Consider the following 19601-nt stretch of genomic DNA (forward strand, 5'->3'; position numbering starts at 1 on the left):
TTAAAATCTTTACCTTCGCCTAAGAGACCATTAGAACAGTTCTTAAAAAGTGTGATGGAAGTTAGGAAGGGGGAGGTACATTTGTCATCTCTGGGAAAGGTGATCATAGTTAGAAAAAGTATGTTCTGAAATTAACATGCCTTGATACTTTTTATGAGACCAGTAATTCAATTCAAAACAAAATTGGATTAAAGAATGGAGTGAGTTTTTGTTTTTTTTTTAATCAAAAGAGGGCATAAAGATTGAAAAACACTGCTTTAGACACTGAGTAAAACTGTATCAGGTAATCTGCTTTTCTTATAACTCAGGGTGAACTTTTAAATGCAAATGTTACCAGGTCTTTTTTTTTTTCAACCTATAATTTTTTTTAAAAAAACTTTGTATTTAAAAAGAAATGTTTACAACCCTTTCTTTCAATTCTGTTTGCTTTTAAACTATTTTTTTTGGATAGTACTTTAAATAGTAAAAACTGAAAACTGTTAATATCCTGAATTTTCATTACAGTGAGAGCACAGTATCTTTTATGTGTAGTAGACTTTTGTCCTTGCTTGTAACAATGCTTAATGCAGAATATTTCAAATGAAAAAAAGAATAGTTTTTCTTGTATAAAACTTATTTGAGGTAAATTTAAATATATTCTGTTAGAAAGAAAAATATATCTTTATAATTTTGTCTTGGCTTGAGATAGAACCTTGGTCTTTGTTCTAAATGAGCTACGATCTTTCATTACTGTTCACAGGTGGAAAAGGGATAGCAGTGGAAATAAAATCACCCACCCTGTTTCTGGGAAACACATCTTACAGTTTGTTGCAATAAAAAGGAAAGACTGTGGAGAATGGGCAATTCCAGGGGTAAGCATTGCAATTAAATCAAATTAATGTTTTAAGTCCTTTTTAGTTACTTTATTTCCTACAGGGTTTTTGTGTGTGGATCTTTACTACTCCATTTCTCCTGAGTTTCTGCCTATTTCCATCATCTTTCATCACTGCAATGAAGTGGCATTTTTAATAACAAGTGTAGAATCTGAGTTTAATTTTAACATTTTTGTAAAAACACGTGGACTTTAGAGGTAGATCTCAGGTTGTGTTCTGGCCTTTTTACTTGCAACTGGATGACATGCAGTTTAGGCCTCATCTTTAAAATAAAAGTAATCATATCTACCTTACAAAATAGCATAGGCACTTACTAATGTGGGGTCCCATCTTAACCACTATTCCAAATCGAAGGTAATATTTTTAGCATTATTTATTAAATTCTGATACTTTATACATAGTAAAAAATATATCTTTTTTACTTATTATTTCTTTTAGTTTTAAAATTTCCATAGTATTAGGAAAAATATACTTTTGTCAACTAAGTATACCTTAGTTTGAATTTATGCCAGTATGATATTTGAAGTGACTTTTAATATATGTATCATATGTGTGTAGAAGGTTTTCTATTTTGTTCTGTATTGTGAAATGGAGATGATTTAATATAATAAATATTCTATAAATGTACTGTTATCTGAAATAATTTTTTTGTAGGATAAGAGTAGAATGGAATTAAAGATCTAAGCTGATTCTGATGAAAGCTTAGACTAATTATTATGAACCAAATCATCAGACTTCACTCGTGCTCAGTGCAACATGTCATAATGTTTTCATCATAGGAGCTTATATTTTAATTATCATTTGACATTCTGATGAGGTAACTGTGGTTACTGATAAAATTTTGAGTTATTCATCTACTCAATATAATTTGAGTATTTTCTCTTTGTTGACTAGTATCTTAGACACTGAGGTACAACACAGCAACATAAACAAACATCCTTGTTTTATAGTGCTCACATTCCAGAGAGGGAAATAATAGAAGTTAAACATATTTTACCTTAGGAAATGCTAAGTATTAAGAAAGAAATTAAAGCAAAGTAGGAGACTTAAGAAGTGTATGAGAATTCACAGTTTTAGATAGTGATGTTTGTAATCTGAAGGAAGCGAATGAGTGAACCATATAGGCATCCATGAAAAAACATCTTGGACAAAGATTATAGCAGGTGTAAAGGCCTTCAGGTGGGAGTAGGTCTGGTGTGTCCTGTGAACAAACACCAAGGAGATGAGATAAGGTACATTTATTGGCTACTTCTACTAGAAACAAATGGTTTAGAGAAGAGCATATTACAGAGGAATGAGGACCATTATTATAGGCTGATTGAATAATGGTCTGTTGTACTTCAGTAAATATTTCATGAATAAATCAAAGCTTATTACTCCTTCTTCTTCTTCTTCTTCTTTTTTTTTTTTTTTTTTTTAATAATATGATTCTTAGGGGATGGTAGATCCAGGAGAGAAGATTAGTGCTACACTGAAAAGAGAATTTGGTGAGGAAGCTCTTAATTCCTTACAGAAATCTAGTGCTGAAAAGAGAGAAATAGAGGAACAGTTGCATAAACTCTTCAGCCAGGAACATCTAGTGGTAAGAACTGATGGTTTCCAGAAGGGATTTAGTCCTGTGAATTAATAAAAAATGACTTAAAATATATCTGCAACCTAAAAGAACCTTCTCTAAGAAAATAAAACTTCTTGTATATTTGAAAAATATATACATAAAAAATTTAGGCTGTAGATCTTCACTTTAAAATACATTTCTATTTAAACTTTTATAGCTTTAGGTAAATTTAATCATAATTTCTTTTAGTTTTTTTCTGTAGACCAAATGTGACAGATAACTCTTTTTTTTATCTGCTTAGTATACATCCAACAGCCCTCTTTCCTCTTTTTTGTTTGTTTGCATGAATCCTCCTTTCTCTGAAAGGACATTCACATTTTAAATTTTATAAGAGTTTTTAAAAAAATTAAAAAATTAAAAAAAAACCTTATAAGGTATATGTGCACTAATAATAAGGAAAGGAATAAATTTTCTTTTCTTTTCATTGACTTTCATTTGGATTAATTTGTTTTCTTTCCGGAATTAGAATTTCTTAATCTTTTGTCTATGTTATCCAGTTTTATGTATTTATTTTTTTGTATCACATTTGTGTTAGATGACTAGAACCAAATCTTTTCATGTATTAACAGCTTAAATGTGTTAGTTTTATTTATAGATCTCCTTTTTTAAAGTAGAAAATCTACCTTTCTATTTATGAACTTATAATCACAAAAATTATTAAAATAGAAAAATGCCTAAATTGTGGAGCTTTTTAAAAAAATCTTATGGGTCAAAAGGACTATTTTCTTTCTTTCTTTCTTTCTTTCTTTCTTTTTTTTTTTTTTTGTGGTGCTGAGGATTGAACCCAGTGCCTTGTGCATGTGAGGCAAGCACTCTAGCACTTGAGCTATGTCCCCAGCCCCCAAAAGGACTATTTTCAGTTTTTTCCCCTGATGTTAGTGATTAAATCCAGGCTCTCCCACATGCTTTTTAAAAGCACTTGCACTACCATTTAGCTATGTCCCCAACCCCTTTCACGTTTTGAAATTAGAAATCTAAGATATGGAGGGTTTTTTGAATCTTAAAGTTGCCTCTAAAGAAAATATTGTCTCCTGAGAAATTTAAAAGAAGTGTTTGAAAGCTACAGTAAAGAATCTATGATATTTACATTTCTTCTTTTTAAAAAATTTTGGTAAAATACATGCAACAAAATTTAACCATTGTTGTACAACAGCATGTTTACATTTCTGAATCAAGTGAATCTTCTGAACATTTTTTTTGTTCTACCCATTCCCGTTTCACCCTAGAATTTTTTTTTATCTGCCTCCTTTTAAAAATAGATATATAAGGGATATGTTGATGATCCTCGAAACACTGACAATGCATGGATGGAGACAGAAGCTGTGAACTACCATGATGAAACAGGTAATTTTATACTCATGTTTATTGGATTGATTGGAATTGAGGATCAATGTAAGTCAAGCAGCCTACTGGGGCAGTTGTAGCTGGACTATCTTAGCATTTTAGGTAATTAACTATTTTTTAAAAAAATTTTTTAGTTGTAGATGGACACAATTCCTTTATTTTATTTGTTTATTTTTATGTGGTGCTGGGGATCGAATCCAATGCCTCATGCATGCTAGGCAAGTGCTCTAAAACTGAGTCACAACCCTAGCCCCAGGACAATGAACTATTGATTTTAGGACTATATTTATATGAAAGCAAAGTTGTTGGCATTAAAAGACTACATAGAACAAAACTTCAAAAGTGTTATTCACCAGTAACTATTGGTAGCATATGAAATTAAGGTTGAATTTATGGGCTAAAACGATGTATTTTTAAAGGTTGTCCTATTATTTGTATAATATATTTCCATTTGTGTATAAGATAAAAATAAAGCAACTAGGAATTTGGGTGGGAGAGTAGGGCAATAATAAAGGAGTTGGGATTTATATTTGTCTTAGTGTTTGAAATATTTTAATAATAAGCATGCATTTTTAAAGCACAAAACAATATCAGAAAGGTTACAAATACTGAAAAAATTTAAAATGAATGCTTTTTTGTAGTCTGTGGATTTTAGAATTTATTTGGGAGAATCAAATGTGTTATAAAAAGAGATGAAATTTGCTATCTTAAAAATTAATTATTATTTTTAATTCACACATTGAATATCTTCTCTTGAAACACATTTGATTGCCAAACTGGATGATTTGCTAAGTATTTGATATTTATCTGTAGCATAATGGATTGAGGACACTGTATCAGAGAACTGAATGTTTTACTCATGGCTCTTCTCTGAGCTGTGTAGTCATGTGCAAATCAATTTTCCCCTTGGACTCAGTTTATTCATTTATAAAACAGACTAGAATTAGAAGATCTGTGACTTCTCTGTGCTTTTGCTTGTTGAACTTGGGGGAAACTCCTGGCACTATTTCTATTCTACTTTAAGATAGTAAAAAGAATTCATCCTTCTGGTATTAAGAACTTAGAAGAAATATACAAATATAACTTAGAGGCAGGTTTATACAGTGGAAATACAGACAAATTTGTTATTTTGTTTTGGTGGGGGTTGTTAAAAATAGTAACTAATCCTCCAAAAAGGTTGATTACATAGTTTATATGTTGTTCATTGTTTTCACTTCACTTCCTTTTCTCCATTAAAAAAAAAAAAAAGAATTTTTCCAAAATAGATATCTGAAAGTCCTGTTGCTTACTTTGTCTCTTCAGAATGTGTTTTTGACTTTTTAGCATACCTACAGTGTATTTTAAAAGCTGGACACAATTTATCTGGTAAAACAAATTAAGACAAATAGGACTTTAGTGTGAAGTTTTGTTTTTATCTGGCCAGGATAGCTGTATTTATTGCTAAAACTATAATAAGAGTCAGAGACTAAAATTTCCTCTAGTGTCCCTGTTTTTTGTTTTTTTAAAAAAATTTGTTTTTAACCTACTCTGTTGTTTTAGGGTTGCCTTAGAGACTTCTTAATAAGGTCTGAGATATGCTCTTCAGTCTCAGCCTTTTAGTGAGCTTGTGCCCTTAACCTATGACCTTTACAAGTGCTTCTAGGCTTCTCTTCCTCCTTCTCCCATCCTTAGGTCAGACAAGGAGACAGAGAGCTCTGGAATTGGGTATTTCCCTTCTCCAAGGTTGGTTAAGCCTTGGTAAAATAATTTTCTATAAGGGCCATATACTGTGGGAGTATTTCAAAATGGTTACTTTCATTTCCCCTTTCTGGAAACTAGAGGGGATTTTCCTCTAAAGAGGGGGAAGGACTCTGCCCTCTGTTGGATATAAGAAGAATTGTTAATTTTCAGTTCAGCTTTTTTTCTTGTTAAGGTAGGAATTATGACTCCTGAAGTCTAAATGTCAGATCATCTCCCTTTAAATTTTTAAAAATTTGTTTTATATAATTTATTAAGTGACCATAGGAGTGAGTAAAAGAACCTTTCAGACATTATTAATTCTAATAAGAAACTTGAAGTATGAGTTGTTGTTTAGATAATTTGATACTTTAACTTTTGGATTCAGGTTTACTTTTTATTTCTCTTTCTCTGTGGATGGTTGGATGTTGCAGTTATAATGAAGATGCACATAGAGCTATCATTTCAGCATTGGTATTTAGGAATCTGTGCTAAAATATAATAATAGTTCTTTCTTTTAAACATTAGCTTTATTATTTTATTACAAGTACTTATTATATAGGTAAAGTTAATTGAAAGTTATTTAAAAATAAATGACGTAAAGAGGAAATGCTTTAACAGGCTGTTTTTTTTTTTTCTTTTAGATAAGTTCTTCATAGAGGAATTGCTGGATTGTTATTGTACATTCAGTGCCTAGTTTAGTGTTTGGTACACAGACACTCTGATATTTATTAGTTGAATGCTTATAAAGAAGCATTTGCTTTCTAAAAATACCTGATAAACATTGCCAAATTGTTCTATAGAAATATGCCATTTATATTCCTAACAATGACCGAGAATGTTTATTTTAATTTTTTAATAATTATAGTTGGAGATATTTTAATAAATATATTTATACTTGTATAAATATAAATATTTTCTGTTGTAGTTTTTTGTCATGCTTAGAAAAGTCTACTTAAGCCTGTATTTATTTATTTGTTTATTTATTTTTGTGTGTGTGTCTAATCCCTCAGGAATTTTTTTTTTTATGTAAGGTTTTGTACTCATTTGATATGTTCTCTTTGATAATTATACTGTTCTTACTTTTTTAAAGAGAAAATCTTTCTTTTTGGTGCTCAATCTGAAATTTAGTAACTTAATTAAAATTTAGGCAACTTGGAATATTTTAATTTTTAAATTTCTTGGCCACTGATACAGTAATGATTTATGATTATTTTTACTAAGAATACTTGGAGATGTAGTTATGCTGGGAAAAATAAATAAATAAATGAATTCCTTTTTTTTGGTGATGGTTTTTCTTTGGTAACCAGGTGAGATAATGGACAATCTTGCCCTAGAAGCTGGAGATGATGCTGGAAAAGTGAAATGGGTGGACATCAGTGATAAACTCAAGCTTTATGCCAGCCACTCCCAATTCATCAAACTTGTGACAGAGAAACGAGACGCACACTGGAGTGAGGACTCTGAAGCTGACTGCAATGGGTCATAGCTTGTGGTCTCCGTGTAAGCCAGAGGCCAGCAAAGGAACATGCACTGAAAAGAAGGCAGTGACAGAACTCATGCTGTAAAAAGGCAGCGTAGCTCACTAGGAAGTAATTTTATTCACTTTCAAAATGTTTGTATTTAGAAGGTTTTTGCATCAGAATAATATGAGTAAATATCATAAAATAGAATTTCCACCTTTCTGATCAAAAAGATTAGAAATAGTTTTATTTTGTATGCATTCCATAAACATGGCTTAAACCAAGTTTAATACCTGATGCTCTTGAAGAGTTGTAGTTAGAACAAAGATAAATTCCCTATCAGCTGTAACTTCTGCTTTTTCCATCTAGTTCTTGTTCGTTAGTTCTTTTCCTCCCTCTAAACTGAGGTTTGAAGGATGTTTGTGCCACATCCAACTTCTTTTGGAGGAGTACTGCCATTGGTTGTATAGTTTAATGTCTAATCTGATTTTTATTTAAATTATTTTGCTTCACATGATTTTGTTGAAGCTGACTTCAAAAGTGGAAACTGTATTTTTGTCTTTGAGTCATCCATTTTATAAGGAAATTTCAGTTATTTTGTCAATAAAGATCAAGATTAATGAATAAGAGCTCATATTCTTATTTTTCAGAAATTCTGAATTTTAAAAATATGCCTAGGGTATTAGAAATTTATGGAGATTTCACTCTACTATAACTATTGTATGTCACAAATGAATTAGAGATGGATGTAAAAAGGCAGGGACAGAGAGAGGTTGTTATAAGTTAGAGTACTTTTTATGAGGAAGGGAATGTTAAGGATTGAACTTAATTTTTGAGAGACGTGATCAGTGTAAATCATAGAGGAAGGATAGGGTTGGTGTATTAGGGTCTTTTGGAAGCAGGGAAGAGGAAAGAAAAAGAACACTGCTTGTCCCAGTAGACATATCTGTCACACTCAGGCTAAGGATTTCTATTGGAAAGTCCTGTGATATTGACTCCTGACAACCTGCAATATGGACTGTCAGAATTCTTTCTTCCTTCCAGTTAGATTATAGATGGGACACCTAAAGAAAAGGAAGTTTGTGGAAAGAGACATGCTATTTTTCTACAGATATTTGAAAAGGGTAACCAGGCTTACTCTCATAGCTAGAGAGCAAGATTAGGGCTAAGATAAAACAAAATGGTGGTTTTTTTTTTTTTTTTTTTTGGTCTTGATTGTTGTTGATTTGATGTCATGACTTTTTTGGTGATAAACCTGAACTTATCTGGAAAGAGACATTTCTCTTCTTAGTGTAACTGTAAGTTTTGCAAAGAAATGTTGCAGTGTTTGATTTCAGGATACCTTGGTCTCCTCTGGAAGAGTTATATTATGAGGCTTATTATGATATTATTCTTTTAAAATCCATGAAGTCCTGGTCCATAGGATCCTGTGCATTGATCACCCTCATTTGAATGACTTTCTCTCAGCATGAAAGAGCTGGCTTCTACTTTTACTGTTTGACAGAAGAAATTGCTTCTTCCTGGCAATAAATAGAATTCTTTGAAATTGAAATGACTAATGAAAGCTCTCAAGAAAGTTTGAGAAATTTTGTGAAAATAAAATTTACTTATTTTTTAATAATTTTGGTATATTTGAACTGAAATAGTAAAGATATTAGTTTGTGTTGAAGTTTTATTTGAAGTATGACTGAAGCAGATAGTCTATAGATAACATTTGTTGTGGTATTTTAGAGTTTTCATTAGAACATTGATAGAATATGAAAAATGATTAAACCACCACCAACTATAGATAAGATAAATGCAGATAGTCTTCTGATAATTGTAAATATCCAGCACCATCTATAATTAAGAAAAACCAGATTAAAATGTTAGTTTAAGACCTTCCTGGAGGAACATCTGCATCTCTATTGATAGATAATGTCCCCTTCATATTTACTTTCCTAATGTCTTAGAGATAATTAATATTTTTTTCTTTTAGAGACTGAATAAAGTAAGTAGCAATAATAGATCCCATTTACCGAATATCTATGTCATTATCACTTAATCCTCACAACAGTCCTGTGAAATCCCAGGACTGTTCCATTCCATTTTACAGATGAAGAAATTGAGATTTTGAAAGATTGCCTAAGGTTTTATTCAGTGAGGGATAGAGCTTGAATTCTGGTCTACCTAGTTCCAGTATCTGTTCTCGTTTCTATTACATATTAACCCTACTCAGGTTACGAGTCTTGTGATTTGTTACTTTAAGGATGCAGATAGGAAAAGTATGTTACATAAATGATACTCATGTTAGCCAAAATAATGCATAGTTTATGACTTGAAATTTAAGGGCCACACCTGATTAAACCAGCATTGTTAAAATTGTTTGTATAATTTTGGACCAAAGACAGTTTATTTGGTGATATCTTAATCTAAGATATCAGTATTTGTCTTGCCAGCAGACATTCTTGAGCTTTTGAAAGAATTTCCAACTCAAATAGAAGTGTATGCTAAGTTTACTTAAGGTTGTAATTATCTTAAAAGCTAGACACTGGGTAGCTATGGAGAGAATTTGAAAATTCTAGCAGTTTTAGAGGCTACTTTTGTTTAGAAGTATAAATTATTTTATGCTTAGGACTTCTGGTGGCTATTGTTTTCTCAAATATTTCAGGAGTTTTAATAAATAAACTAATTTAAAAATATATCCTTTGAAGAAATCCTTTGTCATTAGGTTGGTCTTGTTTATGGTTGATTTTATCATACTATGAATTTACCAACATGGACACAATCTCAAGGTGATAAAACACTTACAAAAATATTTAGAAATATATAACGGTGGTCTGCAAATAGAAAAATATTTGGAGATTTTACTAACCATGTATAACTTCTGGCATAATGGTGACAGGATTATTTCTGTTGAAATAGAAAATACAGGTTATAGTTATATGAAAATATTGTCACCACCTGTCTCCCATTTTATGGTTATTTTATTGCTTATGTATTAATATTGAAGTGACTCTGTGGGTTGGGAGTGGAAAATAACATGATTCTACTGTACTTTAATGCTGATAAATTGAACTCTGAACTGTCTTGTCTACAACATTAAACTTTATTTTTCCCATTTGGCCTCTGATGACCTTAAAGAAGTACTTGAAGTGGTAAAAACATACTAAATTAATACTTAAGGGCATTGAAACTGATTAGGAAGGGAAACTGTTGGGTGAAAATCCAATTTCTTTCTCAATATTGAAGTTGAAAACATTTTGATTCATCAGCTTCTTCAAGGTAGATTAAAAAATACATATGTATATAATTTTAATTATATTCAATTATTTTAAAAAGTTATATATTTTTTTGTTCCTACTTTTTTTTTTGTACTGTATGTTTTAAATGAAAGCAAACTTGCTTGAGAGAGAGTCAAAGCAGATGTCCTAAAGTTTGTAGCCTTTTCATCCAGCAAGCTGATGGCTTTTGCATTAAAGAGATGTGACATGCAGAAATTTTGATCTAAAAGTCTTGGAGGACACTGAGTTTATAACTAAAAAAATCTAATTGGGTAGATGAAGTGGGTTGATTCTGCATGTGTTTTTATAGTTCAGAGGCATTATTCTTACCTTTCTTGACATTGCCACTTATTTTATAAGTAGAAATAAAATCTTACCCCAAGGAAGCCCTAAAAATAAGAAAAAAAAATTAAGCTATTATCTTTAGTCCATTCAGTAAATTTGTAGTTTATAGTAGCCTAAAAATACTTACCCCAGTTGGTTCAAAATGGAGGTGATCAACTGAGAAAGAAGAAAAATCAATGTCAGGACTATCAGTAGGTTTATTTTTAACTTTAATTTAGCACATGTATAAATTAGACTAATTTGTATATGAAAATGGTTTTATTGAAAATTCCACTTTGTTACTTATGATTTTATTTACATAATGTAAGATTTTAAAATGAAGAATCAATACCAAGATTTACATTTCTTTAATTTACAGAAATATTTTCTTCTGTCTTGTAACTCTATTCATTATGTTTGACTCTCACTCTTGGCAATCACAGAAGAAATTGTTTCATTGATGTATAGTTGGGTTGAATTGAATAAGTGAATATATAATTGTTCTCAGGCATTAAGATTGTTTTGTTGGGTTTGAATTTAACAGCTGCTCTTTATTTTGTATCTACATGAATTGGACTAATAAGAGTAATTTTCAGTGGGGCTGGGGATGTGGCTCAAGCCTGGCATGCGTGCGACCCGGGTTCGATCCTCAGCACCACATACCAACAAAGATGTTGTGTCTGCCGAGAACTAAAAAAAAATTAAATAAATATTTTTTAAAAAAGAGTAATTTTCAGGATGAATTGGCTCATTTTATGCAGGATATTGAATATAATACATTTATAGACTTATAGGTTAACAAAGCAAAATATATTTACCATTATGAATTCATTAGGTGTCAGGACCTAGAATAAAGGAAATACGAAATAATCTAGGAGTTATAATTCAGCATTTTAACTTTTTTCTGTTATAATTTTATATTAGCTTGGTAAATGAAAACATGCTTTTTAGAATGCATTGAAGAATTATATCATTAAGATTCATATTTACTAATATTTTTAAAGTATCTCCCCCTTGGTACCTCTTTCTCAAACCTATTTCTGGATATATGTAGTCCATATTTTCTTTTGTGGATTCCAAACATATAATATTTATTTTTTAGTTATAGGTATACACAATATTTTTATTTTTATTTTTATGTGGTGCTGAGGATCAAATCCAGTGCCCCACGCATGCTAAGCAAGGACTCTTCCTCTGAGCCACAGTTTCCCAGTTTCCTTTTTTCTAAGTTTTTTTAAAAATGCTTTTTAGTTGTCAATGAATCTTTTTTAAATTTTTTTTGTAGTTGTAGATGGACAGAATGCCTTTATTTTATTTATTTTTATGTGGTGCTGAGGATCCAACCCAGTGCTTCACGCATGTTAGGCAAGCACTCTGCCACTAAGCTACAGCCCCAGTCCAGTGGGTCTTTTATTTATTTATATGCCATGCTGAGGATGGATCCCAGGGCCTCACATATGCTAGGCAAGCATTCTACCACAGAGCCACGACTCTAGCCTGGAACTTCTTTTTTGAAGATCATTAAACCTATGCTTACTAGGTTGAGAAAAAATACTACACTTTTTCATTAACATTATGAAAGAAACTATAATGATGTTATTTTCTGTAATTTTAAGAAGAGTATAATTTTAAAAATTGGAATTAATATACTATAAAATATATAACTTTTTTTTCTAAATCAGTCATATAATTATCAGTACTTCAGTGAAGTCCCATTAAAGTAAAATTTAAATACACCTTATATACCATGAACATAACCCTAAATATAGTTCAAAGACTTCAAGGACAGAGTATCCTCCCTCCCCATTAATGTCAAATGTAAGCATAACTTTAGAGGCACAATGTATTTCATAAAAGATCTATTTTTACTCTCTTGTCTTTGAGAATAAGGTAAGGCTGAGAGGAGCCTGATTATTCCAAAGTGTTAAAGAGCAGACCTAGAGCTGGCATCTCTAGAACAATTTGCCTTCAAGTTTTTCTACTGGTCCCCAGGTTTATTCCATACAATCACTGAATGTATCAGGTTTTAGGTTTGAGACTTATATATTAAATTGTTCAAAATTTAACAATTGGTATTTTGTTAAGACAGAATATCAATAACTAGTAGTCCCCAAAGAGAATGCTAATCATTAAATCTTGGTATAAAATTCCTTTGTAATTAAAATTCTAGAGAATTTTCAAGTTTGTATTTTGTATTCATTTAAATATTTTCTTAAAGTTTTAAGTATAATTACCTGGTTTGGATTATAAGGAAAAAGAATTGGAATCTGAAGAAGGGGAAGAAATGAATTATGAACAAAACAAACCACAAACATTTCCTTAGGGCTTTTTTTCTCACAACTCATTCATTTAACCTTCCAACCATCTGTCCATCTATCCATGCTTGACATGTGTACTGAGCAGTTAACTTTGTGTCTAGGACTGGGCATATCAGTATACACGACACTTTCCTTAGGAAGCACAGGATTCTCTATGATTTATTTTTCTTTCAAGAGGTATGGTCATTTTGCTTTATCAGTCAAAACTAAAGCCTGGCAATCTGTCTTTTGAATCAGTGTTGATAGTTCTTGCAAATTACAGTGGGATTTCTTTACTTGCTTACTTTTAAATACTGTTCTGCCCTCTGGTGGTAGGAAGAGTTTCTATTTCAGATACTATTGATTCCTTTTTGTTGCCACACATAATTACATAATTTAAAATATAAGATGTTAATGGGCCAGGAAAGGAAACCATAGTGAATTTATCATTGCATTTTAAGTAATATTGATAGTAATTTTAATTTTTTGATATCCTGAATAATACTATTGTTTAACAGTGAATTATATAGGAATAAATCCAATTTGACTAAACACAGACACACCAAAAAAGGTGTTAAGCCATGTGTGGTAGCATGCCTGTAAACCCAGAAGCTTGAGAGGCTTGAGATTGAGAGTTCAAAGCCAGCCACAGCAACAGGGAGGTACTAGGCAACTCAGTGAGACCCTGTCTTTAAATAAAATACAAAATAGGTCTGGGGATGTGGCTCAGTGGTTGAATGCCCCTGAGTTCAATCCCCAGTACCAAAAAAAAAAAAAAAAAAAAAAAGAAAGAAAAAAAAGATGTTAATGGTGGCTACTAAATTATAATAAAAAACTAATACTTTAGGCTTTTATACCAACTTAAAAACAAATTTACTGAATTTCAGCCAGAAAAAGGAAACAATGTATTAAGCTCCTATTAGAGACAAAATAATTAGAATAATTAGCAATTAATAATAAATACAAGTATCTAGAAATTAAGCAGGTAGAATTCAATATGTGAAAACGTTAAAGGGAAAGAAATGTTCCATTGAGGACAGTTGTAGCCACAAATTTCCAAAGCCTATTTATAGTTGAAACCATTTGAAATTAAATATAAGGGGAAGTGTTTTTTTACACTTAAATATAAAACTAAATTAAGAAAGCTATATATTTAAAAAATATTTAGAGGATCAGACAATAAATTAGACAAGATGCTATTTTAAAATGTATTTGAATTTTCTGAACATCATTTCTTAAATACTGTCCAACTTTAACATGGTCACAACTTGTGTTGCAGCCTCACTGTATTAATCATTCCTCCCCCAAATTGCCTTGTGCTTTTCAGGTCCGTGGCCCTGCACTTACTGTTCTTCTACTCAAAATGCAGCACCCACTCCTTATCCTTTGAGCCCTGGCCCAGATGCTAACTCCTTTGTAAAGTCTGACTTGTGGCCTGATTTAGCTTTTTATTTGTGTAGGAGCACTTATCAAATGGTGTTGTAGTTTTCATTTCATTTCATTTTTCATATCTCTTCCTCATCAGATTACGAACTTATCTAATGCTTTTTGTGTTTCTAGCATTCACTTGACCCTATTATGTAGTAGACACTTAGTATTAGTTGATGAATGTTGTCTGTCTATAAAAGTTATATGTAGACTAAAGGAAACTATGTTTAGTGTTCTTCCAGCCTTTATTGAAAAGATGTTATAAAATATATTAGGAGAGATTGGAGAAACCCCAACAAGAATAGAATTAGTTTTATTGTTTGACCTTTGATAAAGAGTTGTAGAAAGCTGGGGTAAACTTTAGAGAAAAGAAAGCAGCAAAGGTGATTTAGTAAAAACAAAAGAATGAATGTCATAGACGTTAGTGTTCTCTTCCTCAAGACTAGCTACACGTGTCATAAAGTAATCAGTTCAGATAATATCTTTTTGATGGTAGGCGTAGAGGGACTCTGGAGGAGGTTGTTGATTTGGGGGAAATTTGTTTATCCCTCGTCACACCCCACCACAGATATTCAGGGAGAGAAGTATGAATAGCCGATGCCTGGCGACCTCATCCCATATGAAAATTCAGAAAGTTTCATAACCAGGATCCAACTAATCAATTTGAGATTCCCAAACCCATGCTTACCAGGGGCAGTTGTGGAGGTTGTGGAAATAGGATCTGAGGGAAAAACGGTGATACTTGTAGTGGGAAAAAGTTAAATCTCTATGAAAAGAAATATAATGTGAGTGATTCTGACAGTTGAAAACATTTAAAATGATGAATGTGTCATTTGAAAATACAAAGTTTACCTGTGCACTGGAACTTCCTCCAGATTGTTCAAGCTTGTAAAACAACAAGAGCAATAAGGTAAGGCAGCAAAAGGCAGTAAATGATCCATTAAAAAGAGATTTGATTTTAAAAGAGAACAGGTAACAACCCACCATTGAGCATTATACCTGTCAGTGATGTAGCTTTACCTTGAAATAGAAGTAATTGAATGTCTAATAGGGAAAATTTGAATTAATTTTATCCAGTGATTTAGAACACTGGAATACTTTTTACCTTTAAACTTATATCCAATGTTTTTATTTACATTTTTTAAGATTAAGTTGCACATTATGTGCCTTAAAAAAATCTTTGAAATAAAAATAGTGTACTCTAGTTTTCAGCTTTTTTTTTTTTTTTTTTTTTTTTGGTGGTGCTGGGGATTGAGCCCAGGGCCTTGTTCAACTGAGCTATGTCTCTAGCCCAGTTTTCAGCATTTTTAAGTTCAAAGCAAAGAGAGTATGAGAAGGTAAACTTAAATCTTGTATCTCAAAAACAAATTTTGAAAGATCTTTTACTCTTTTTGAAAACTCCTTTGTTATAAAATGTGCAAGGGAGAGGGTTTCATGCTTAGGTAGTACCTTGCATAGTCAGGCTACAATAGACACGGATTGAATTTATAGATCTCATTTATACAAATGTGGAAGGCATGGTTATAGTCAGCATTAGAAGGTTTATAAAGATGGAGTTAATGGTGTTCTAGAATTACTGTATTTCATGTATTCTAAGATGCCATCATTCTAAAATGCATCATTATTTCATATATCACCACCTCAGCTGTTATATCACCACCCCAGCTGTTAAGCTGCCATAATGCTTTATTACATCATGTTTGTAAGATACATTTCAATTTCAGAGATGCAAAAATATGAAAAGTATATGTTAGAATAAACAAAATATGCATAATGTAACATTTCCAGGAGTATAATAATCTTAAACAGACGATATAAATGGTTTGTCACTTTGACAGTTAATACTTGTTAGGGCTAAAGATGTAGCTCAGTGGTAGAGTATTTCTCTAACATGTGCTGAAGCCCTGGGTTCATTCTCTAGCACTGCAACAAAACAAAAAATACTTGTCAACTTTGGCAAAAATAATGTAGCCTGGATTAGGCTTTTATCCAGGGCACTATATATGAATATAGCTTTTGATCCAGATCTGGTTTCAAAATTTGAACTTTTACAGAATGTCAGTTATCAAGAATACAAGTAACAATAAATGTTGGCAAGGATGTAGGGGGAAAGGCTCACTTATACATCGCTGGTGGGACTGAAAATTGATGCAACCAATTTGGAAAGCAGTATGGAGATTCCTTAGAACACTTGGAATGGAACTGCCATTTGATCCAGCTATCCCACTCTTCAGGTCCTATGCAAAAGTCTTAAAATCAGCATATTACAGTGATGCAGCCACTCAATGTTTATAGCAACTCACTTAACAATAGTTAAACTATGGAATCAACCTAGTTCCCTATAACAGATGAATGGATAAAGGAAATGTGGTATATATACATACACAATGAAATATTATTCAGCCATAAAAAAGAATGAAATTATGGCATTTGTCAGTAAATGGATGAAACTGGAGACTATCATACCAAGTGAAGTAAGCCAATACCCCCAAACCAAAGGCTGAATGTTCCCTGTGATATGTGGATGCTAACCCACAAAAAGGAAGGGTAAGGAGGGAAAAAATAAAATTTCATTGGATTAGACAAAGGTAAATGAAGTTGGCAGAAGGAGTATAGGAATTGGAAAGACAGTAGAATGAATGGGACATAACTTTCCCATTCTTATGTATGAATCTGCAACCAGTATAATTCCGCATCATATACAACCACAAGAATGGGATACTAATTAGAATAAGTTATATTCCATGTATGTATAATATGTCATAATACACTCTAATGTATATCTAGAAAGAACAAAAAGAAATTTGGACTTAAAGATTTCTGTATGTTATCCTTTTTGGACTTATCTCTATACTGGACTCTTATAAGTCAAGTATAAGTTTTTACATTTGTAACTTAGGAACTGGTACAGGTAGTCTTAAATATTCCTTTCTATAAAACAAGATCTAAAAGAAGGAAAAGATGGTTGGTATCAGAAAATTTTTATAGATCAGCCTTTTAAGAAAACCTAAGATGGCTTAGGGCAGGAGTATTATAAATGAAGATCAATTCAAAGTGTTTAGACCTGAATCACTGTAGAAACTTGTTCTCTATTGCAAAGTTTGCTGATAGCTTCCTATGATTTGAGTTAGGACTTTTAAGTACTTGAAATATATTTTTACCATCTCCACAGTACTCTGAGATTGTTCTTTTAATTAATCTTGTAGCCAGGGAAACCATATGTTAATGGCCCCTGGAGCTGGGATTTGTACTAGGCTACTCATTGAACTGAGGAAGAGTGGGAATCCCTGAGCCCCTGACTTTCCTGGATTCCACCTTCCCTTTTATTGAGATGAAAAGAGATAGGAAATGCTTTCTAGCCCAGAAATACAAAGACTTGAAGACCCCAAATCTGAAATTGAGTCAACAAGTGAGGAGAAGTACTCACAGGAATGGGGAGAGCAATGGCAGTGCTCAAAAGGCCAGCCAAGATGAGAAATTTCATTCTGAAGGTAGAGCCTGGAATTGAAGATTAGGAGATCATTTCCAGTTTCTGTTCCTATTTCCATTGTAAATAGAGGGTTGAGGTAGAGGTGTTGAAATAGTAGTCAAGCTAAATCCTGCCTCCAGATACAGATTCAGGTTGTGTAAATCCAGAGGAGCATTTAAAAAACTTGGAATGCCTTTCAATAAGACATGCAGTCTTTGACTCCTAATATTGCCTGCCATCTCCTACTCTTCCTTATAACCTACAGCTCAGCCTATATCTGTTTGGTTGTTCAAATTTGTGGTTTCTATACACAAATATTTAATGTAGCATAATGTTTACTATTGGCAATTTATCATCACTGGCTAAAATGAGAGGACAATATTTATGTAATACACAAATAAATATGCTTGGAGCTTATGCCTCCAGGAGACTTACCAGGCCTTTACATAGTCTGGATGCTGTTGTTGATGTATACAGTTTCTCAGGAAGAAATTATACAGGAAAAAATTCATAAAGTATAGTGGGTTGGTAGAAAATAAGTACAAGATGAATAAATTTAATAAAGCAACTCAACATAATCTTTACTGACCTGCTGTTCCTGCAAGTAAACATTTAAATGTTTTAAAAATACACTTAATTCAAATTACCTTACTGTGTGAGTTTCAAACCAAATCACTGTACCCTGGAATTTGATTTTGGAAGAAAAAAATTAATCATATTCTGATTAATACTTCTCTCCTGTACGTGAGACAAGTTATAACTACTTATAGATAAATAATTATTCAGCTTTTTATATATCTTTAAAGCTTAATTCTAAGTTATTTTTGTGCTACTTTACCTGAATTTAGGCAACTTATTTCCTTTCCTTTTTTCATGTCTTTGTATTTTTCTTTCTCATGGATTAAAACTTTTGAAGTTCTTTCTTGCTTTGTTAAGTGAATCTTATTAAATTAGCCAACACAAGAATATCTTACATTCTTTTATCTAGTGCAATAGAATCATCCAAATTATATCTCTTTAATTACCTTTGCTTCAAATGGCCCTCGGAGCAACAAATTCAGGAAGCAGTGTGATCTCCTAGAGCCTCTCTACCCATCAAGTGTTTAAGCCATATTACTAATGCCTTTATAGTCATGGGCAATATGAGTCACACAATTCAAAGCTAAACTGAGCAGTTGGTTTCAGATCGGGAATTCCAACTTTAGTATCTCAATTACACAGAGACTTAAAGACTGATTACTAAGAAAATAACTTCACCTCTTTGGTTGGGGTTAGATTAAATCTTTATCAAAACAAACCAATAATTAAAAATGATATCCACTAAGAATATTCAAGTGTTTCTATAATGTGTCATTTAGGTATACATACGGAAGCCTTAATTGCTGGAGAAATTTAAGGTTTGAAATGTTCTATGTTAAATGACATTTGCATTTCAAAATGAAAATTAGTTTCAAATAAAAAAGTTTAGTAAATATTTAGGCAGTGTCCTTAGCATTAAGACTAATTCAATTTAATTATTTGGAAAGGACCTGGTTTAATGTGACTCTGGTTGAAAGCAAGTGACTTATTGAGTGAAGAAAAAAGATAAAAATAAAGTTAACTTAGTGATATCTTTCAAGTCATATAGAAAAAATGTTTTTTAAAAACCCTCTTTTAGGGCTGGGGATGTGGCCCAAGCAGTAGCGTGCTCGCCTGGCATGCGTGTGGCCTGGGTTCGATCCTCAGCACCACATACAAACAAAGATGTTGTGTCCGCCGAGAACTAAAAAATAAATATTAAAATTCTCTCTCTCTCTCTCTCTCTCTCTCT

At 32.0% G+C, this 19601-nt stretch overlaps 2 protein-coding genes across 4 annotated transcripts in view; one reads left to right on the forward strand and one right to left on the reverse strand.

Moving 5' to 3' along the window:
* Nucleotides 1-7584, forward strand: part of NUDT9 (nudix hydrolase 9) — a 34215-nt gene extending 26631 nt beyond the window's left edge. The window contains exons 5-8 of one of the 2 annotated variants that reach the window (XM_081303396.1): nt 740-851; nt 2308-2454; nt 3747-3831; nt 6858-7584. In XM_081303396.1, the coding sequence (XP_081159522.1) occupies nt 740-851; nt 2308-2454; nt 3747-3831; nt 6858-7036 (523 nt within the window). In that variant the 3' untranslated portion in view covers nt 7037-7584. Of the gene's footprint in view, nt 1-739; nt 852-2307; nt 2455-3746; nt 3832-6191; nt 6818-6857 lie in introns of those variants that run through there. The other variant, XM_081303397.1, reaches the window with a different exon arrangement.
* Nucleotides 7585-10719: 3135 nt separating this feature from the next.
* SCPPPQ1 (secretory calcium-binding phosphoprotein proline-glutamine rich 1) lies at nt 10720-19563 on the reverse strand. 2 transcript variants are annotated; one of them, XM_081303399.1, is made up of 6 exons: nt 18227-19563; nt 17750-17820; nt 15175-15207; nt 15011-15088; nt 11416-11442; nt 10720-10774 (listed from the first exon to the last, which is right to left on the reverse strand). In XM_081303399.1, the coding sequence occupies exons 2-6, from the start codon at nt 17804-17806 to the stop codon at nt 10742-10744; spliced, it is 228 nt and encodes a 75-aa protein (XP_081159525.1). In that variant the 5' UTR covers nt 17807-17820; nt 18227-19563; the 3' UTR covers nt 10720-10741. The 2 variants fall into 2 exon arrangements, with proteins under 2 accessions (XP_081159525.1, XP_081159524.1); XM_081303398.1 differs by having other exon boundaries at nt 17750-19563.
* Nucleotides 19564-19601: the final 38 nt, after the last annotated feature.

The sequence above is a fragment of the Spermophilus citellus genome (genome assembly GCF_964194105.1).
Source record: "Spermophilus citellus genome assembly, chromosome: 8".
NCBI lineage: Eukaryota > Metazoa > Chordata > Mammalia > Rodentia > Sciuridae > Spermophilus > Spermophilus citellus.